Source organism: Oryctolagus cuniculus, chromosome 8 (genome assembly GCF_051225735.1).
Source record: "Oryctolagus cuniculus isolate XC-2025 breed Fujian yellow rabbit chromosome 8, ASM5122573v1, whole genome shotgun sequence".
Classification (NCBI taxonomy): domain Eukaryota; kingdom Metazoa; phylum Chordata; class Mammalia; order Lagomorpha; family Leporidae; genus Oryctolagus; species Oryctolagus cuniculus.
In genome coordinates this window covers 46751114-46771530 of record NC_142874.1, presented here as the reverse complement: position 1 = coordinate 46771530, position 20417 = coordinate 46751114, and the positions used below count along the sequence as shown (strand labels likewise).

The window sequence follows — 20417 nt, the reverse complement described above, 5'->3', positions numbered from 1 at the left end:
GATCTGGAAGCTCCCAGAGGCATTGCACAGTTGGCTTACGTTACTCTGCCCCCTTCTTCACAGTTCTACCAAGATGTGAAGGACTGGTGGCTCTTCGGCTTCTATTTCTGCATGCCCCTGGTGTGCACCGCAATCTTCTATACCCTCATGACTTGCGAGATGTTAAACAGAAGGAATGGCAGCTTGAGGATTGCCCTCAGTGAACATCTGAAACAGGTGAGTCTGCTAAGATCATGAAAACATGGCCAAGGCTCTGTTGTCCTTGACAGCAACAGACTGACAAATATGAGTACGGTCAGGCACCACATAATAATGTTCTTGGTCAATGACATTTGCATAAGGGATGGTGGATTATAATAGGTGAAAAATTCCCATTGCCTATGCTTTTACTGTGTCTTTTCTAGGTTTAGTTTGTTCAGTTACACAAATACAATGTTATAGTTGCCTACAACAATCAGTAAATTCATATATACTGTACAGGTTTGTAGGCTAGGAGCAACACGCCAGACCATCTAGCCCTGTAAGTATACTCCATGATATTCATGCAATGACAAAATCACCCAATTACACATTTCTCGAAATGTATCCCCATTACTAAGTGACTAACGACTGTATTAGATTTAGCCTGGCATCCTAGAAATCTTATTATCTTGTAATTCTTTTCTTCAAAGTTACAGTACTGGGAACTTCTTTAGTGAAATGAGAGTCTGCCAGTGAGACAGGTGGTCCCAGAAGCTGGGCCCAAAGAGAACAGAATAATTCATTGATTGTGCAGGGAGTCCATGTCTAAGTGGGTGCCTATGCAATGAACTAGGCTTGGCGTTGTGCCAAGACTAGAAGAAGCCTCGGACCTCCTTCCATTGCAGGTGTTGCAATCTTGTAGAAATAAAACTCAAACATGAAACAACTGGAAAGCAGTCACAGGAGTGTTCAAAGTAGCCTGTGCTATAGAAAGCAAGGGAGGTTATGAGATAGTCACAGGGAAACTATTGCTGGACGTGGGAGATTGGACAGGGCCTTGGAAGAGCCATGGGATTTAGTGAGGAAGAACAGGAGTCTGGTTAAAACAAAGAGTGGGCATCATGTATGAGGGAAGTGGGAAACAGGAAATGAACCTCAGTAAAGCAACATCGACAGTAAGACTCTTGATAGGAAATGGGCTCAGAGTTCTAGAAGACATTTTCAATAGGAAGCTAATCTTGGGACCTCCTGGTAAGCAAATAAAACAGTTAAAACTTCGGGCTTAGAGGGAAAAACAGACTCACTGGCTCTGTGACCTTGGTCAGACTGCCTCATCTCTGAGCCTGTAGTTTCTCGTAAAACACATGTAATAATACATCCTGGGGCTTACCTAAAGCATGTGAGCTACCTAATAGTTCCCATCTCCTGGTAGGCACTCAGCAAACGTTAATTTACATTAATTCAAACAGGAATACAGACTGCTGGTAATGTTTCATCACAGCAGAGAAGTATATGAGGATGTCTAACCACACCAAAAGTTCATGTGAGTTGAGGCCTGTTTATCTGTCTTTTATGCAATTACCGTACACAGCCTCATTCCTCATCAGCAACTCTTTTCAACTACTCTACTGCTTTTCCTGAGCCTCAGCTCCCCATCTATAAATTGAGGATAATAATATATGAATCAGTGTTACCATGTTACCATGAGAATCAAAGGAATGAATGTGCATGCATGTACTTTGTAAAATCTCACGTAGCACACAAATGGTAGCTATTATCTTTTATTGACATTCAGCAGGAAAATTGCATTGAGAAACCTCAGTATGACTTTGTTCAGGCATGAATGTTTCAAATACTCTAGAAGTGAACATATTAAGCACGTGTTACCTCTCATTCCTGCAATGGAGTTAATTTAGAATGGATTTGTAAAAAAAAAAAAAAAAGTGTTTTAATGTTGATTTTTCTGTTGCCATCATATTGCATGTGTACCTTCTCTGAAAATAACTAAATAGGGAATGGGAACAATAACATACTTTATATTGCTATCACAGTTTAAGTTTTGAAAGAGTATTTGATTCCTCTAAGCATCCTGTGAAGTAGGTGGGTCAGATATTATCCTTATTATACAGGTAGTTAAGAGGTTTACTTAACTAAATGAGATAAGAACCAACAGATACCAGACTGTCTCGGCAATGTATTGATATTATTTGTTGGAATGGCAGAGTGACAGAAAGGGGAAAAAACAGAGAGATCTTTCACCCACTGGTTTACTCCCCAAATAGTTGCAATGGTCGAGGCCATACCAGGCCAAAGCCAGCAGCCTGGAACTCCATCTGGGTTCCCCCACATGGGTAATAGGGGCCCAAGTACTTGGGCTATCTTTTGCTTCTTTCCCAGGTGCATTAGCAGGGAGCTGAAGCAGAAGCAGAGCAGCCAGGATTCGAACCAGCACTCTGATATGGGATGCAGGCATTGGAAGCAGTGGCTTAACCTGCTGTGCCACAATACTGGCTGTTTCTACTTCTTAAAAGGCTTACCTTTAGTGCTGTCATTGTGGCACAGCATGTTAAGCCACCACCTGTGACACCAGCATCCCATATGAGCGCTGGTCTGCCTGCTCAGCTTCTAACCCAGCTCCCTGCTAACACACATGGGAAAGCAGAAGATGGCCCATGGCTTCAGCTTCGCCCAGCTCGGGGAGTAGACCAGGGGATGGAAAATTACTCTCCTCTGCCCTCCGCTCCCCTTCCTTCCCCTCTCCTCTGCTCACTCTCTGTAACTTTGCCTTTCAAATAAATCCTAAAAAAAAATAAAAATAAAAAAGTCAGAGTGCACTTGAAAAGAAACCTCTTCCCCCGTGCCCTGCCTTTCTACTGTTCTGAGTGCACTCTTTCTCTATACACAAAAAGACCAGTTTCAAAGAGCTGCCATCCCTGCAGATCGGAGTTCTCTGTTTCCTCCCTTAGTCAGTGCCCCACAGCCATATCCCCACCTGCCCTGTAACCAGGAAAGGGTAAAGAGCTCCGAGTTTGTTGGGCTAAAACAGTAATTTGTGACAACTGCCATGGGAGATATTTGAATGGCTCCACTCATCATGTGAGTTTATTGTTGGCTTCCCTGAGTTAACGTTCCCTGCTTTGGGTTGCAAACCCTGTGTTTAGTCAACGTTACCTGGATGTGAACTGATCCCAGATGCACACATGTTGCATTTCACGTCCCTGGTTAGGCTTCTAAATGCATGCAGTCTAATACTGGAGCGTAATGCACACAGATGATTGGTTGCAGATAATTCCTGACCTACGTACGGGTCCCCTGATCCTGAGCTGAGTTGAGGCACATACACCTTCCATGGCAGTGGGGCTGGGGTCAGCACACTCCAGATTTTCTCATCAGCGCTGCCGGTAGCCCTTTATCCTCATCCCTCTGTTTGCAGGCACCATCTCTCTGGAGAAATGTCATGAGTAAAAGAATTTAAAAAGAGATTTCAGTGCTGGCTTTCTCCAAGGTCAGGATCAGGAGGAACCATGTTGCTTCTTCTGTTCTGTCTCCTACTCCTATTTTCCCCAAACCTCTTTGTGCACTCATCATTCATTTTCGTGTTCCATTCAGTCACCTTGCCAACTTTTAACTCACGTTTCCCCACACCCACCTACACCCACACACACTCAGCCCCAGAGTTGGCTCACTGCAGCCAGTTCCCACCTCTCTCTTGACCCTAATAACCAACTGGAAGCCAGCAAACCTCCTGGCAGCTGCCACAACACATCGTTAGTAACTCCTTGATCAGAAAGCTAGACTCAGAATTTAGCTTAAATTGTTATATATATATTTACTTGTTTGAGAGAAAGAAGGAGCTCAGGATTTTGCTGGTTTACCCCTGAAATGTTTGCAATGACCAGGGCCAGGCTGAAGATGGGAGCTAGGAACTCAATCCAAGTCTCCCACATGGTTGGCACGGACCAAACTACTTGAGCCATCAGTGCCGCCTATTAGGGTGTGCATTAGCAGGAAGCTGGAATCAGGAGCAGAGCCAAGCACTGAACGCAGGCACTCTGATATGAGATGCAAGTTGTCCTAACCAGATTCTTAGCTGCTCAGCTGAACACTCACCTGGGACTCAGAACCTTAAGGCAGAGGCCCTGGGAGGCAGTGCATTCTCCTGGCTCTTCTTGGAGCTATGTCCCTGAAGCCGGCTGCCACCTTATTGCATTGTTCTTTGACCTCGTGGAAGAACACTGAGTTTACTGTACTTTTTTTCCTCTTTCCTTTAGCGTCGGGAAGTGGCAAAGACTGTTTTCTGCTTGGTTGTTATTTTTGCTCTTTGCTGGTTCCCTCTTCATTTAAGCCGTATTTTGAAGAAAACTGTGTATGACGAGATGGACAAGAACCGATGTGAATTACTTAGGTATGACTTTGTGTGCCCATGAGGAAATGGGTTGTTCTGCTTTTTGTGTTTCAAGTACTTAACAAAACCGTTTTGTCTACATTATCAATAGCCCCCAAAATTAAAAATTTAAAAATCAACTCTTCTTCTTTACTGACATAGCCTGCACCTGCTCCCAAGATGTGTGCCAGTCACAGCCAGTCATGTCTATACTCTTGGCACACCCCTCCTGAGGCTGTATGTAAGGGTTTGAGGGAACTAAGTAGGTGATCTGTTACCATCTCACCATTGAAGCTGCCATTTTCAAAAATACGTTTACAGTTTACATTTGTACAATCTCTATAGGGTTCGGTGCAGTAATTCCATACATGTATACCATATGTTAAGATCAAATCAGGGTAATTAGCATTTCCACTTCACCACATATTTACCACTTCTATGTGTTGGGAAAATCAGGATTCCTCCAGTTACTTCAAAATACAACATGGGTTGTAGACCGTGATTATCCTGTGCTACAGAACACCAGGATGAATTTCTCCTTTCTAGTTATACTTTGGTACCTGCTAGCTAACTCTCTGTCCCTTCTGCCCCCTTACTCTCCTAGTCTCTGATGACCACCATTCTACTTGCTTCCACAAAAATCAATTTTTTTAGCTTCCACAAATGAGAACATGCAATATTTGTCTTAAACAAGCACTTTTTACAACTCCTAACTGTAAGAAATAGCTTCCGGGCAAGAAAACTGCTTATCCTAAGGATAAATGCCAGCGAGCAGGTTTTTAAGAGGTTGTTCTAATCATTCTGCATTATTTATTTTCCTCCAGCTTCTTGCTGCTCATGGATTACATCGGTATTAACTTGGCGACCATGAATTCATGTATCAACCCAATAGCTCTATATTTTGTGAGCAAGAAATTTAAAAATTGTTTCCAGGTAAGGCTATTTGCAAGCATTTTTTAAGGACAACCAAATCAGTCTATTAAGTAGCCAAAGGCATGGCCAATCCCACTTGGAATATTGCTTTAATCAGCTGTACTCTTTTTCAGTAGAAAAGTGGAAGCCATATTGTTGTTACCCAGAAAGAGGTGCAGATTGTTAGCATAGTAGGAAAGCAGCATCTATACAGGCAACATTTTCAGAGGTTAAAATTAAAAGGACATAATTACATGCCAGTTTAGTGCCATCTGTTGAAAAGAAATGCGCACATCTTACCTTCAGGCCACGCAGAGTACGGAAAACCTATTCACCCCTTCAATTGCATTTGCCTTTAAACAAAATGTCAACAAAACATAAATACTGTTGTTAAGAAAGTGATCCTTAAATGCTCTTTTATAATACATTTATTAATAGCCACTTGAAGGGAAAAATTGCCTATTGCTCTGGAAATCTGAACTACTATAATTTCCTTTGAAATCAGTTTTCTTCTGTTTTCAAACCTCCTTCCAGCCAAGCCAACCAGGTCTCCAGAAGCTGCAAGTGTATCTGTATCATTTCTCCTGTTCCTGGAATGACTTTAGCATGGGCTTAAATCCTAACTGGATTCTGTTATCTTGGACCAGGATGTTTAACTTTAGCTCTTGGTACATATTAGGCAGAGCAGCAAAGAGGTCAGGGCACTGGCTCTGGAAACAAACAGCCCTGCTGAACATGACAGCCCTGCACTTGCTGTCTGACCTGGGTCTGGCCAGTGTCCCTTCTGCTTCCTTAGTTCCTTGTCTATAAATCAGATGATCACAGCACCTATCTCCTAAGAAGGGTTTAAGAAATTAATGCATGTAAAACCCTTGAAGCAGTAAGTGCTCAATATCAATTATTAGGGATAGAGAGGGTAAACACAGTAACTGGCCCCCTGGAACTCGTGATTCGAAAGGAGACAGATGTGTAGTAGCCAAAGAATCATACAAAGAGTTGAAAGTTGATATGGACATTTTTAGCCGCCTTATTTTTAGGTCTCTTTGAAATGGTTTACCAGGCACAAAATACTCTGTGTAAAAAGGACCAACATGCAGGCTATAACCAATCCATTTTAAAAGGTGGAAAACATTTGCTAATTAATTTATGTGTTAATGAAGGGAAAAGAGAAACTAAGGAACATATTCTCGGGAATTAGACGTATCTTTTGCTAGATCTTCCTAAAAAGGTGACATACAAAGGGAGAAATCTGGCAATCATGGATTCCGATTCCGGTTTTGCCTCTTAGTCACCTCCCAGGGTCTGGCTGTCCTAGAACTCACACCCAGAGTTGCCGAGAGGAGCAGAGGAGGTCCCTGATGCTGAGAGCCACCCAGGGGGTACCCCTCCCAGTCCTTACTATGCACACCCGCCCTAAGCCCTGAAGAACTCTGCTCTGGCCAACACTGCCTTGCACTTGACCAACAGATTTGCAGTGAAACCCAAGGGATTTCTTTGTGTGCTCTGAATGGAAAGTTGACTTCTGAGACGATAGCGGGGAGGGGAGCAGGCTCCATGCTTCTAGGAACCACTGAAGCTCACTGCCCTCCAACGTGTACAAACACTGACACGGGGATGGCAGAAGCAAGGCCTGCTTGTTTGGCCCGGAAGGAGTTGGTAGCTCCCGTTATTTACCGTCTGTTCCCTTTCCCAGTCGTGCCTCTGCTGCTGCTGTCACCAGTCCAAGAGCCTGATGACCTCGGTCCCCATGAACGGCACAAGCATCCAGTGGAAGAACCACGACCAGAACAACCACAACACAGAGAGGAGCAGCCACAAGGACAGCATTAACTAAGCTATCAGGAGGCAGCACGCGAAGCCACCCTTCCTGTCCCAGCAGAGAACCAACGACAAGCACCCATCTCTCCGGAAGTCTCTCCTCCGACCCCTTTTCCTTCACTCAGTCCCGCCCCCCCAAGAAAAAGAGTTTTCTAGATGCTTTCCAAAACAGCATGGGGGTTGGGGTTATGCCCTCAAAGTCTATGAATCTGACCTCTGTAATCTACAAATCCTGCAAATTATCAGCACTAAAAAATGGTAGGAGCTGAGGGAGAGTGGAGACTGTCAATTGGAACCAGAAGGGTATTTACTACTTTTGCATGAAAATAATTTTCAGGTGCATGACTGGCTTTCAAGGCTGTTCCTTCCAACAGTCAAAAAGAACCAGTCACCACCCACATGTAGAGATTATGACAAATTTTTTAAATGAGGTGTTTTTTTTTTTTTTTGGTCAAACACATTATGAGTTTAAATCATCTTTATTTGAAATGTCATTCATTGTCAATAATTTTTAAGACATAATAGTCTAAAAATGATCATTTGAGCTTATTTACACATAAAAAGAAAAAATGTTCAGGTGAGTGTTCAGTGTTTCTCCTGTCACTGTTTTATTTTTTCAAATGTGAATTCTAAAACTACAACAAATATAGGCACTGAAACCATAGAGAACCACATACAGCAATTGAATAGCTGCTATTCAGACAATTTTTAAGAAACTTCTATTTCTTTTTTAATGGGAGTTTCATTATAGATCTTAAACCTTTTTGTTAAATTCAAAAATAACACCTGGATAAAATAGTTTTATTTTTCATAAGCCCAATTTTTTCTATGTAAGTTTACATAAAATCAATATCGTGAACCAAAATTCACGTGTATGTGTCATGTAACTATGCCTGAGACTTTTAATACAAATGTATAGGAATCTAAAGCCAAAACTAGGAAAAGAATATCAAATATTTTAGAAGATTGGAAATTGAGATTTTTATAATAGTAACAAATAAACATATATAATGCATATATAATAGTCCTACTTCAGAAAGTTCATGGAAATGGAATAAAAAGATAAGCTGTTACATTGAGGGGTAAGACACCCATGTCCCAAGCTGGAGTGCCCGAATCTGAGTTGTTCCAACTCTGGCTCCTGACTCCAGCTTCTTCCTAATGCAGATCCTAGGAGACAGCAGGTGATGGCTCAAGTAATGGGGCTTTTGCTGCCCACATAGGAGACCTAGACTGAGTTCCCGGCTCCCAGCTTCAACCCCCATCCAGCCCCAGTCACTACAGGCATTTGGGGAGTGAACCAGTAGATGGGCATGTCCTCCATCTGCCTGTGTGTGTGTGTGTGTGTGCACAAATTTTTTGAAAAAATATAGAAAAAGAAGTTTATTTTTGGTACAAAAACTTTGAAATTAATGCATAGTTTTTTTTTCATAATATACATTTCCCACGAACTCTCTGAAGACCCTTTTATATATACATTATTTATATCCCTTTGTATTCTAATTTCTCTTAAAATGTTATCAGGCAGTAAGACTTTCTGGTTATTCCCTTTTCCATCTAAGAAGCACAATTTCCAAGTGGTCAGATGAGTTTATCATGTCAGTGAAACAGTTATTCCCAAATGCTACCATGAACTTACCATTTTTTACTTCTCTGATAATGAACCTTTATCCCCACCCCAGCCCCTACTCTTCATATGGTCACCATTTCAAAGGGCCCACAGCAACTTTTCCTGGATATTTTTCCAGATGTTTACAGACTGTGAGTATAGCAAAAAAAAAATACTTTTACAGTGTGTGTATATGTGTATATATGTATATATATATAAACAACTGTAAATTTCTTTTAGTGATTTTTCTGTGATTGTCTTCATGGAATGTATGTGTTGCTAGGCATGTGTGTGATGGCATGTATGGATTTAATCTAATAATAATACTCTGTTGTGCCAAATTACATATCTATGTGAATCTAGATGATTGTTCATCATGACAACTCGTCTCAGTCAGTGTTCACCTGTAAGACTTTGTGTTTATCAATCTTGTAGCCATGTTACTATTGCAAATGGAATATGGGAGGTAATATACAGTGGGATGAGCCAATGGTTAACAATATAGGACTTTGGTTGGTTGGATGATTGGTTTGATAAAGCAGTATTTGGGGTCATATTTCCTGTGCTGGAGCAAAATTCATTACGTTTTGAAGTATTATATTCTAATTAATCCTCAAAGTGATGGGGAGGTTAACAGTTGTCTGATGTGTCTCTGATTTATCATCAGATAAAGTACTGATGAAAAATTAGCAAAGCTAATTTTGGGGCCTTATTTTAGCAGACACAAGTAAAATAATATTGGGTTTCAGTTGCCTGGACTGTAGGGCTAAGAAATCCCACTCCTTTGTGTGTTAGTCAAATTCCATTATTCCACTGTTGCATCACAAGCAGTGATATATGCCTATAATAAAAGCCATAGGATCACACCACTTTGTTTATGCAATTATTTTTAAGATGCCTTGTTTTTTGCATATAAAAATTTTATTTTATAAACAGAAAATCATAGATTTCTGAATACCTACACTAGCTTTGATATGCATTTTGTTTATTGACTGGTAAATAAACATGGTTTACTGGTAAGAATATTTCCAATTTCTACCTTTACCTTATCTTTCCCACAATTAACTTTGTAGGAATGAGCCATAAGCCAAGGCCCTAAGTTGGCAGTGGTCCATAGGTATAAAATAAAAGTTTACAGAAGCCTCAAAAATGTCTCTTCATTTTGCATAGCTCTTCCTAGAACACGTTTGTTACATAATACCTATTGCAAATCTCTCCCTACAAATAGCCAAGTAAGCAATTTTAACTTTCTAATAGATACTTAACAGAATTTTATCTTCAGCCTGCTTTGTTGTACAGAACATTTAACTCTCCCAGTCCTTCCCTCATTCACCTTTCCGGTAAAAATTTTAAATATTATCTGAGAGGTAGAAACACAGATCTCCCATCCCCGGCTCATTCCTGAAATGCCTACAATGGCCCCAGCCACAGCCAGGAGCCCAGAACTCAATCTAGGTCTCCCACATGGGCAGCAGGAGCCCAGATAAGCCACCACCTGCTGTCTCCCAGAGTCTGCCTTAGCAGGAAGCTGGAGTCAGAAGCCAGGAATTGAATGGATACCCTAGTATGGGCTGTGGTCATCTTAACCACAAGGCTAAATTCCCACGGCCTTTCCAGTAAATTTTGTTGAGCATCTACTATGCACCAGGAATTCTTCTAAATAATGAGGAAATAGAAGTGAGCAGGGCAGGCAAAGTGCCTGCTCTAACACAGATTGCATTCTAGAGGAGTTAGGCAGTAGGCAGTTGCAGTCAATGAACACCATGTCAGACACCTTTGAGACTCATATATATCCAACTGCTTGACACCTCCAATTGGATCCAAAATGATGCTCATGATAGTGCCCTGCCTGTCCCACTGTAATATTCCTCTACTCAAAGACAATTGAATCTTTTGAGTTGTTCAGGGCAAAAACTTTGATATCATCTCTCATTCCTTTCTCTCACAACATCCACCCAACATCTCCATAGATTGTATCTTCAGAACCTACCCTGAACCTGAGCACATCTCTGTCTCCACTTTACCTCCCTAGTCCCAGCACCACCTTCTCTTGGCAGGACAACAGTAACCAGCTCCTATCATGCCTATTTGTTTCCAGCCTTTTAAAACCTTACTCTGACTGGAGCCTGTCCTCTCCTAGAAGTCAGTAGGTTAGGTTAGGCTACCCAGCATCCTCTGGTGATTTTTCTAATAGAACTAAGAAAGAAAGAAAGAGTCCTTTTCCCCCTGTGGCAGGGCTAAGGGTTATGCACCTGAGAGCTACTGGTCACCATGGTTTGAGTATCATGAAGAAAGTCAACCTGGACAGTCACAAAGAAGAAAAAAGCATTCAAGTCCTCAGTTCTGGTTTTCCCATGGCTTGGGTAAGACAGCACTTCTACCTTTTTGCCTATCCTAGTTAAATTTGGTTTTCTATTGCCTGCAACACACATATCCTAAGATCCTCCTATCCAAGTCATCTTGATTTATGTTTAGTAGGCATTTGAATTAATAGACTTGGTTTTTTTAGAGCAGATTTAGCTTGTAAGAAAAACTGAGCTCCAATTGCAGAAAGCCCCAAATGCCCTTTTCTTTCTGCTCTGCTAGACTCCCCTATTACTGGGTCTTGCATTAGTGGGGAGCATTGGTTACAGTTAATGAGTGTGTACTCATGCAATACTATTAACTCAAGTCCATAGTTTACCTTAGGGTTCACTCTTTAAGCCTACAAGCTGTGAGTTTTGGCAGATGCATAGCCATCTATTTATCATCATGGTATTCAGAGACATTGCATCACCTAAAAATCCCCAGAGTTCCACCATTTCAGCCTTCCCACCCTGCCTCCCCTCTCAGTTGATGTCTTTACTCCATACAGAGGGCACGCCCACCATTACATTGTGCTAACTGCTGGGAATATGAAATTGGATGTTTAAATAGATAAATACAGTGACATGCTCAGTGGTGACTCAGCTGATGTGGGAAAGACACAACTGGGAGAACAGTCAGAATTCTTTTAACTTCAGCCGGTAAACACTGCAGACTATGTGTGGGGACCTCTGCTTCTACAGTTCTTAATTTAGTTAAATACATCACTGCTATGAGAATAGCATAATAGGCATATAGAAGGTACTTCAAATAATTCATGAAAATAGAATTAGAAGATATGATTATTATGCAAAAATATTCTAAATACGTACATATGGTTGGTCTTCAAGAAGTTCATGGAAATGTGTATCATGCAATAACTATGCATAGATTTCAAAATATCTTTGCACTTAAATTAACTTCTGTTAATTCTAATTCATTTTAATTACCATGAACTTTTTGATGCACCCTCATATTTTAGTTAACATAAGGATTACATCACTGGGGAACAGAATAATAATAAACAATATAGTATTCTCTCTCTACTATGATTTTTTAAAGTCAGTGAATAGTATTTTACTTTCCATTCAAAAATAAAACTACCCAATAAATTTAAAATACTTAAATAAATGAAACAAGTTGGAGGTTAAGTCCAAGAAAGAGTCAAGAGAAATGTGAATCTTTGCTGCTATTGTTTTTAGTAGTAGCACTAGTGCATGATACACAATTGAAAACTAGTTATGTGTGGAGAGTGGGAAACACACTGGCAGTCTGTCCAAACCCCTCCAGGCTTGTGACTCCGAATCGCAGGTCCCTTCCTATGTCAGATAACCTAGGACAGCCAGGTCTATACTAATTTTCCTCGGGACTTCAAACAAGCAAAGTTGAAATAGAACACAAGTCTACCAAATGAAGTTACTGCTGTTGAAACTCTGGTAGGGTCTTCACATGAAAATTCCTAGTGGTTTTTAAAATAATCCTGCATTTGGGAAAACCTCTGTCACCCTTCCCTCTAGTACGAAGAAAACCCCAGCAACTGTATTTGGTCAGCACTCATAACTCTTTGTCTCATTTTTTTAATTCCTAAAACTGAGAAGAAACAGGTCTCAGTTCTTAGAAAATAATCAGGAGTTGAAAATAACACAGGGCTGGCACTGTGGCGCAGCAGGTAAAGCTGCCGCCTGCAGTGCCGGCATCCCATTTGGGCGCCAGTTCGAGTCCCGGCTGCTCCACTTCCAATCCAGGTCTCTGCTGTGGCCTGGGAAAGCAACAGAAGATGGCCCAAGTCCTTGGGCCCCTGTACCTGCATGAGAGACCTGGAAGAAGCTCCAGGCTCCTGGCTTCAGATTGGCACAGCTCCAGCCATTGTAGCCAGTTGAGGAATGAACCAGAGGATGGAAGATTCATTCTCATTCTCATTCTCTCTCTCTCTCTCTCTCTCTCTCTCTCTCTCTCTCTCTCTCTCCCCCTCCCCCCCCCTTTCCTTCTCTGTGTAACACTATGACTTTCAAATAAATAAATCTTAAAAAAAAAAAAAAAGGAAAGAAAATAATGCTGTGACCACAAAGGTGCTTGTCCCAGAAACCATGGTACTAGACTTCATTTTTTGGCTTGGTGAAGCCAGAACTCATGGTATCTCCTAGTTTCTAAATATTTTAGCATCAATATTTTTCAGTAGATTCTAGCAACTGTGTTTCTTCCTGGGAGGCAGTAAATTAGGAACAGCAGTGCCAACTCTACACATAAACAGAAGACTCATGGAATCTTCCTAGGGGAAATATAGAGAATTCCACACATTCTTCCTTTTTGTCCTAAACCACACTCTGCTGATCTAGTTTATCTGTGTGGAACTGGTCATCATTTATTTCAATTTCATTCTGATGGTGGATAAAATGTGTATTTCACATTGTATGATCGATTATTAGATTACCAGATGGGAGTAATTACCCTGCCAGTCTACGCAGTAGCAGGCTGTCAGCCAAGTCACTGACCCCAGCACCAGCAAGACACAGTTCTGACTCATTCTGTTTATGAATTGTTTTCAGAACAAGCCATTTCTCCATGGACTATAGATTTTTATTTTTCCCAAAATATGGCCATTAGGATTAGCTTCAGTTAAGTTCTTGTGCTTCTAAAAGATCCTAAAGTGAGAAAAAAAAAATATATATATATATATATGTGTGTGGGTGTGGGTGTGGGTATGTGTGCGCGCGCACACTCTTTCAGGCTTTAGGGGCATATTTTTGTGCCTAACAAAAAATTGATGTTGTAGGTTTGTTTTTACTTCTGTTATTGAGAAAAAACAGAAACAGGATTCACTAAGGACTTCCCAACTTGATCATGTATCCAACTCTAACCACAGGCTGCTGAACCCAGCTCTAATCCAATCAAGCAAGGAGCACCCAGACCCTAACCACAAAAGACCTGGTACTGTCCTTTTAGAGACTTTCCCAACCTGTTTGCCTGTCCGGAACAGCCCAGTATGCCTGATCCTTGAATTTCCTGAGAAACCAGTAGTAAGCAACACCCCCATTTTGAATATGTCACCCACAACCTCAGCCACATAGAACACCAAGACAGGTGCAAAGCAAAGTACTTTGTCCCAAAGTGAGTGGGCCAGAGGCCAAGGGGACATGGCCCCAGCTCCCCAACCCCATAAAAACGTTCGTGAGCTCTCATGAGGGAGGGAGCCAGGCATGGAACCTCTCTGCCACGCTGTCTCCTTTGTGCCCCAGCATAAGTCCCAATAAACCTCATGTGGGCTGCATACAGGCCTCTTCTGTTTGCATGTGAACCAAATGGGTGGGAATCACTGTGACACCTAATGGCTCCAGGCTGGGATCACGGCCCCTTCCTCTCCAGCAGGACCCTGTTGGCGAGGATAGAATTCCCAGCTGCTCAGATTTAGTACAAACAATCCCTGGCACTGGGGAGGGGGTAGGGTGACCTCCCAAATACAGGGGGAGGAAAATGGCCACTCTATTCCTTTCTTCCGCTTTGAGGACTGTGTCCATATATTCTGTAACTCAATCTCTGCTGGCGTGGACAGTTCTAGCTTAGTTTCTCAACTTTTACTACTTTCTTTAAAAAAGATATTTTCCTCTTCAAACTCTAAGAATACATGAGGAGTCCTCAAAAAATTCATGGATTATGAAAAAAACTAAACATGGATCTCAAAGTATTTTTTGCAGCAAAACAAACTTAATTTTAATTCCCTTTTTCTGTGAACTTACCTAAAATGCATTTAAAGGCCCTGCAAAACAATAATTAGTGAGTAACCTATGTGTACAAGGAGAAAAAAAATCCCTATATGTTGGAATGTATGGCCATCCCCCAGAATCCACAAGGGATCAGTTCTAGGACCCCCTTGGATACCAACACCTAAGGATGTTCAAGACCTTTACATAAAATGGTGTAGCATTTCCATATAAACAAATAATTTTGGCTCAAATTATGCACAGCCTCTCATATACTTATTTTTTTAAGATTTATTTTTATTTATTTCAAAGGCAGAGTTAGAGAGGCAGAAGCAGAGAGAGAGAGAGACAGACAGACAGACAGACAAAGGTCTTCCATCTGCTGGTTCACTCCCCAAATGGCCGCAACAGCTGAGCCAATCCAAAGCCAGGAGCCAGGATCTTCCTCTGGGTCTCCCACATGGGTGCAGGGTCCCAAGCTCTTGGGCCATCTTCCACCACTTTCCCAAGCCATAACAGAGCTGGATCAGAAGTGGAGCAGTGGGACTCAAACCAGCACCCATATGGGATCCCTGCACTGCAGGTGGTGGCTTTACCCACTACCCCACAGAGCCAGCCCCCTCTATACTTTAAATCATCTCTAGATGTTATGTATAACACCTGATACAATGTAAATGCTGTGTAAAGTTGTTTTACTGTGTCGTTTAGGGAATAATGACATGAAGAAAAAGTCTGCATATATCTTACATTAATTTCTCTCCAGTCCTTGGCTTGCACTAACAAGACTAGAATGCACATCTCTATGCAAGCCCCTACAAAGACTTGTATTTCTCTGGGACACTGAAGGAACACTAGGACCACTGCTGGACCACAGGGATCATGCCTCATCAATATCGTTAAAAGTGGCCAGTTTGTGTCTACAATGGTCACTCAGTCCTGGGTTGATCCACTAGGAAAGAGTTCAGCTATTCAAGTACCTTGCAATTGCTCCACTTCCCACTAGAGGAAGATGCTAAACCAGGTAAACAAAGCAGATGTTGTTGGCGATCTGATCAGATCCCCCTGGATCCCTTTTACCAACTCTGTTCACTCAACAGCAGCTGCCTCGCCAATTCGACTGATAAACTGCAGGAGCTGATCCTGCTCCTGATTGGAGGAGAGCAGCGTGCTCGGCGTGTGGGCAGCAGAGTTGGGATTGGTGGAAGAGGACTATAAAGGAGGAGAGAGAGAGACAACATGCACCAGGAACATCTGAAGGAACACCTGAGCAGCCCCCAAGAGAGCCAGCTGGCGGTGTGCCGCTCCTCCGCGGAAGTGGGGAGAGCGGCAGCGGGGTGCCGCCCCTCCACAGAGGTGGAGGGGCCAGCAGCTAACCCGGGACAGCGTCGTTCCTCCGCGAGTGAGGGAAGGGCAGCTAACCCGGGAAGAGCCAGGCAGAAAGAACAGCGCAGGGTCTAGTGTCCTTCCTCCGCGAATGGGAGAGCCACAAACGTTAAGTGACAAATTCCAGTCATGGGATTGATTCCTTAGCATCCTAAATCTGGGCTCATATTTGAAACCACTCGTTTAATTCCTTTATCTGGAACACATTGGTAAATATGGGGTCTCTCTCCCGTTGGCAATCCAGAGGTCTTCACCCAGCTTCAGTCCCAGCTACTGTGAATGAGCCTGGTGCTTCTGTGGGGTCCACACTGGTCCTGTCGGCACCCCACACTCCCCAGGGCCATGACAGGGCAGCTTCACCATGTATTTCCATTTGGTCCTCAGATCAGAAAGCTGCTGCGATTGTCCTTAAGAGAACTTGCCCCTCCTGGTAGCTGCCACGTGAGGGTTTGGGTCATTTATGAAGTTGGATGCCAAGAGGAGAGGTAAGATCAGCCAGCCGGCATTGAGGCAGTGCAGGCACAGGCCGTTCCCCTGAGGAGGGTGACAGTGAGAGCATGAGAGAACTGGATGGCAGCCTGAGCAAACAGCAGGGTCAAAGGACAGGGTTTTGTTTCTCCAAGAGAAAAACAGCCTCAGCATTTTGAAGACAGAGGGATTGAGGCCAGGGGAAGGAAAAGATCGTGTATTGGGTGAGCAAATGAAGGACATAGCCATCCCTCTGTGTCCATGGGTTCCACGTCCATGGAGTCAACCAACGGAGGATGGGAACCACTCAGGGGAAAAAATTGCATCTGTAGTGAATTTATGCAGATTTTCTTATCTTGTCATGACTCCCTAAATAATACAGGATAACAACTACTAACCTAGCTTTTACATTGTCTTAGGTATTATAAGTAATCTAGAGATGATTCAAAGTATGTAGAAAGGTGTGTATATGCTTTTGCAAATCCTCTATTTTCTATAAAGGATTCGGGCATCCATGGATTTTGGTACCTAAGGGAATCCTGGATACCAAGGGATGATCACAATTGCTGAGTCAAGGTCCCAGAGGAGGTAAGAAGAGGAAGAAAAATTCTTCTCTGCTATCAACAGGTCTGTTTCTTCAGGAAAATTATTTCTTTTGAGCACCATATCCCCTGTGTTTTAGGGTTAAAGACAAGAATAGAAACTGGCCATTTTTGAGTTGTATTTCGCAGGGACATTCTGAAAGGGTAACCATTCAACTGCATCTGAATCAACTCTTCGCCTTGGCCAGCTCCTAGCTGAGCGGATTCAGGAAAGACCAACCTGGAGTCAGAAGGGGTTTTAGGAGTGGGTGTTTAGCCTGGTGGTGGGGACACCTGCATCCCATGTCAAAGTACCTGTGTTTGAATCCTGGCTTTGGATCAAGTAGTTGGTCCCTGCCACCCATGTGGGAGACCTGGATTACATTCCTGACTCCTGGCTTTGGCCTGGCCCAGCTGAAATAAGTGAAAATTTTTTTTGAAAGAAGGGTTCTCACCTACGCTCAAGGCTATATTTGGGTAACAATGAAAACATAAGTATGTTGGGGCCAGCACTGTGGCATAGCAGGTAAAGCTGCCACCTGCAGTGCCAGCATCCCATATGGGCACCGGTTCGAATCCCGGCTGCTCCACTTCCAATCCAGCTCTCTGCTATGGCCTGGGAAAGCAGTAGAAGATGGCCCAAGTCCTTGGGCCCCTGCACCCATGTGGGAGACCCAGAAGAAGCTCCTGGCTCCAGATCACTGCAGCTCCAGCCATTGTGGTCAACTGGGGAGTAAATCAGCAGATGGAAGATCTCTCTCTCTCTCTTTCTCTGTCTCTCTTATACATATATATGTATATTTATACATAAACATACATACACACACACACACATATATATATCCCTCCCTCTCACCTTCCCTACCTGCGTCCTTCCTTCCCTCCCTTTCTCTGTCATTCTGTTTTTCAGACAAATAAATCCTTTTTAAAGCCTTACTTTTATAGACATGTCCCAATCTCATAGCTGTTTCACACTGAACAGTCTTCCTGAACGTTCCAAATCCACCATGAGGGTGAGTTCAAGAGATGGAAGCCCCGAGGCAGTCTAACGTGGCTTATCTTCTGCTCAAGTGTATGTCCACAGAGAATCTACAAAGCAGTAGACTCTTTTCCAACTGCCCCCACCCCACCATGTACAAGAATTCCAAGTTTTCTTGGGCTCAGTATTCATCAGACAGAAGGGATCCTGAGTCCACTGAGTCTTGCCATTTCTGCTGTTTTCAAATTGCTTGATATCTTTTGTGACAACCAATAATTGCATCACAAATTGCAAAACTCCTAAAGCTTGGCCAGGTAGTACCATCACCCATTTTTATAATTAGCCTGGCATTCCAGCAATTTTTTTCCCATCAGAACACAGAAGGGTCTGGAGAGCTTAACATTCTACTGAACCATAAATTGGTTGAGACAAAGTGATGGCATAACTTCTGACCACACTTGGGGTCACTAATCCTTCACCAGTTTGTCCCAACACTCCAGGGAATATTTTGTGATTATACTCACATACTCACATACAAAATAATCCAGAAATTATTTTGTATGATGTATGATCTTACAAGTTCTTGCCTCTGTTGATTATACAATATTCACCATGCCAAAGACTTAAATGTCACCCCCTCAGAGAGATCTTATCTGCGCAACCTCATTTGGTCACCCAATCACTCAACCATATCATTGTTGAATTCTCTGCACAACACATGTCACTAAATGTTATTTAACTCATTTAATAGAGTTTACCTAATGTCTGTTTCTTCCCCCTAGATAAAGGACCTAGGCTATCTGGTTTATTATAATATCCACAGTGCCCAGAATATTCTTGGATGGTACCTAAGAAGCCCTCATTATCTGTATGTTAATGACTAAATCAAAGCAAAACAATAGAAAATGGCTAGAAGGATACCTAGTGTGCCAAGAGGATAGCTTTAACATACGATGGTCAGAGAAGGCCTCTCTCAGGAGGTGGCATTTCAGCAAATTCTATTTAATGCTAAGGGGGTTTTGGCTGTTAAACTGGTTTGCATCTGTTTCGTATTAACCTGAGACTGTTCTTGTTAACAAAAGACTTTATAACTACATAAGAGTGACACAAAAAAGTTATGGGACTGGCCCAAGGTTTCAACAGAACAAGTGTTGAACTAGACCTACAGAAGAAGCATAAAAAGGGGTGGGGGTCATTAAGTGCCTCCCAGAACCTTTACCTGTTTTGTAATCTAGATTTGATTTTAAATCCCTGAAGTCCCTTCCACCATTGAAATGTAGTTACTCAAGGGGAAAGGGTGGCAGGTTCCACCTAGAACTACAAAGTCCTCAGTGGAGAGGACATAACAAGAATAGTACCCACAAGACTGAACACACTTTCTTCTACAGAATGAAGGGAAGATTTGATAAGAACAAGGTCACATCTTGCCTGGCATCTGTGGGGTTTAGTGGTCCCACCCATACTCCCAAGATTTAGCCAGTTGAGGGGTAGAGTATGGAGCCCAAGATTAGGCAGAGAAGAGAAACAAGCAGAAGCCATGTGCCCTGTGTAGGAAAAGGCCCTTAAGCACCACAGTTCCATTTGGTACACAGCAAACACTTCACTTAATGCCTGTCAGCCTACACTACTGTGAGTGGCCACAGCTGAGGAGAAACAAGCAGGAGTCATCAGAGCATTTTATAAGCTAGCCTCATATTCCCCACACTTTCACCTTCAGTAGAGATAGGATCTAGAAGGCCCTGGAAGCTGGCCAAAACTCAAGCTTGACTTTGGTCACTGCAGAGAGAGGTGAGATGAGACTGAAGGCCTCAGGTCAGAAGACCAATGGAGGACATTGGGGACTTGTTAGCAGTGGAAACAGAAAGGACAGAATTCAGGTAAGATGAGCACGTATCTCAATTGGTGGGCAATATGAAAATGGATAGGCCGGCGCCGTGGCTTCCTAGGCTAATCCTCCACCTGTGGCGCCGGCACCCCGGGTTCTAGTCCCAGTTGGGGCGCCGGATTCTGTCCCGGTTGCTCCTCTTCCAGTCCAGCTCTCTGCTGTGGCCCGGGAAGGCAGTGGAGGATGGCCCAAGTGCTTGGGCCCTGCACCCACATGGGAGACCAGGAGGAAGCACCTGGCTCCTGGATTTGGATCAGCGCAGCGCACTGGCCGTAGCAGCCATTTTGGGGGTGAACCAACAGAAGGAAGACCTTTCTCTCTCTCTCTCTCTCTCTCTCTCTCACTGTCCACTCTGCCTGTCAAAACAAAACAAACAAAAAACAAACAAACAAAATG

The 20417-nt window shown here is 42.8% G+C and overlaps 1 protein-coding gene and 1 long non-coding RNA gene across 4 annotated transcripts in view; one reads left to right on the top strand and one right to left on the bottom strand.

Moving 5' to 3' along the window:
* Positions 1-9834, top strand: part of EDNRA (endothelin receptor type A) — an 84228-nt gene extending 74394 nt beyond the window's left edge. The window contains exons 5-8 of one of the 2 annotated variants that reach the window (XM_008267274.5): positions 64-216; positions 4233-4366; positions 5170-5278; positions 6951-9834. In XM_008267274.5, coding sequence (XP_008265496.1) covers positions 64-216; positions 4233-4366; positions 5170-5278; positions 6951-7091 — 537 coding nt within the window. In that variant the 3' untranslated portion in view covers positions 7092-9834. The remainder of the gene's footprint in view (positions 1-63; positions 217-4232; positions 4367-5169; positions 5279-6950) is intronic. The other variant, NM_001105674.1, reaches the window with a different exon arrangement.
* The window catches only part of LOC103350684 (uncharacterized), a 130632-nt gene that overhangs the window by 6880 nt on the left and 103335 nt on the right, over positions 1-20417 (bottom strand). For both annotated transcript variants that reach the window (XR_016211898.1, XR_016211899.1), the window contains exons 2-3: positions 5558-5610; positions 4072-4323 (exon numbers count right to left, since the gene is read on the bottom strand). This is a non-coding gene — a long non-coding RNA (uncharacterized LOC103350684). The remainder of the gene's footprint in view (positions 1-4071; positions 4324-5557; positions 5611-20417) is intronic.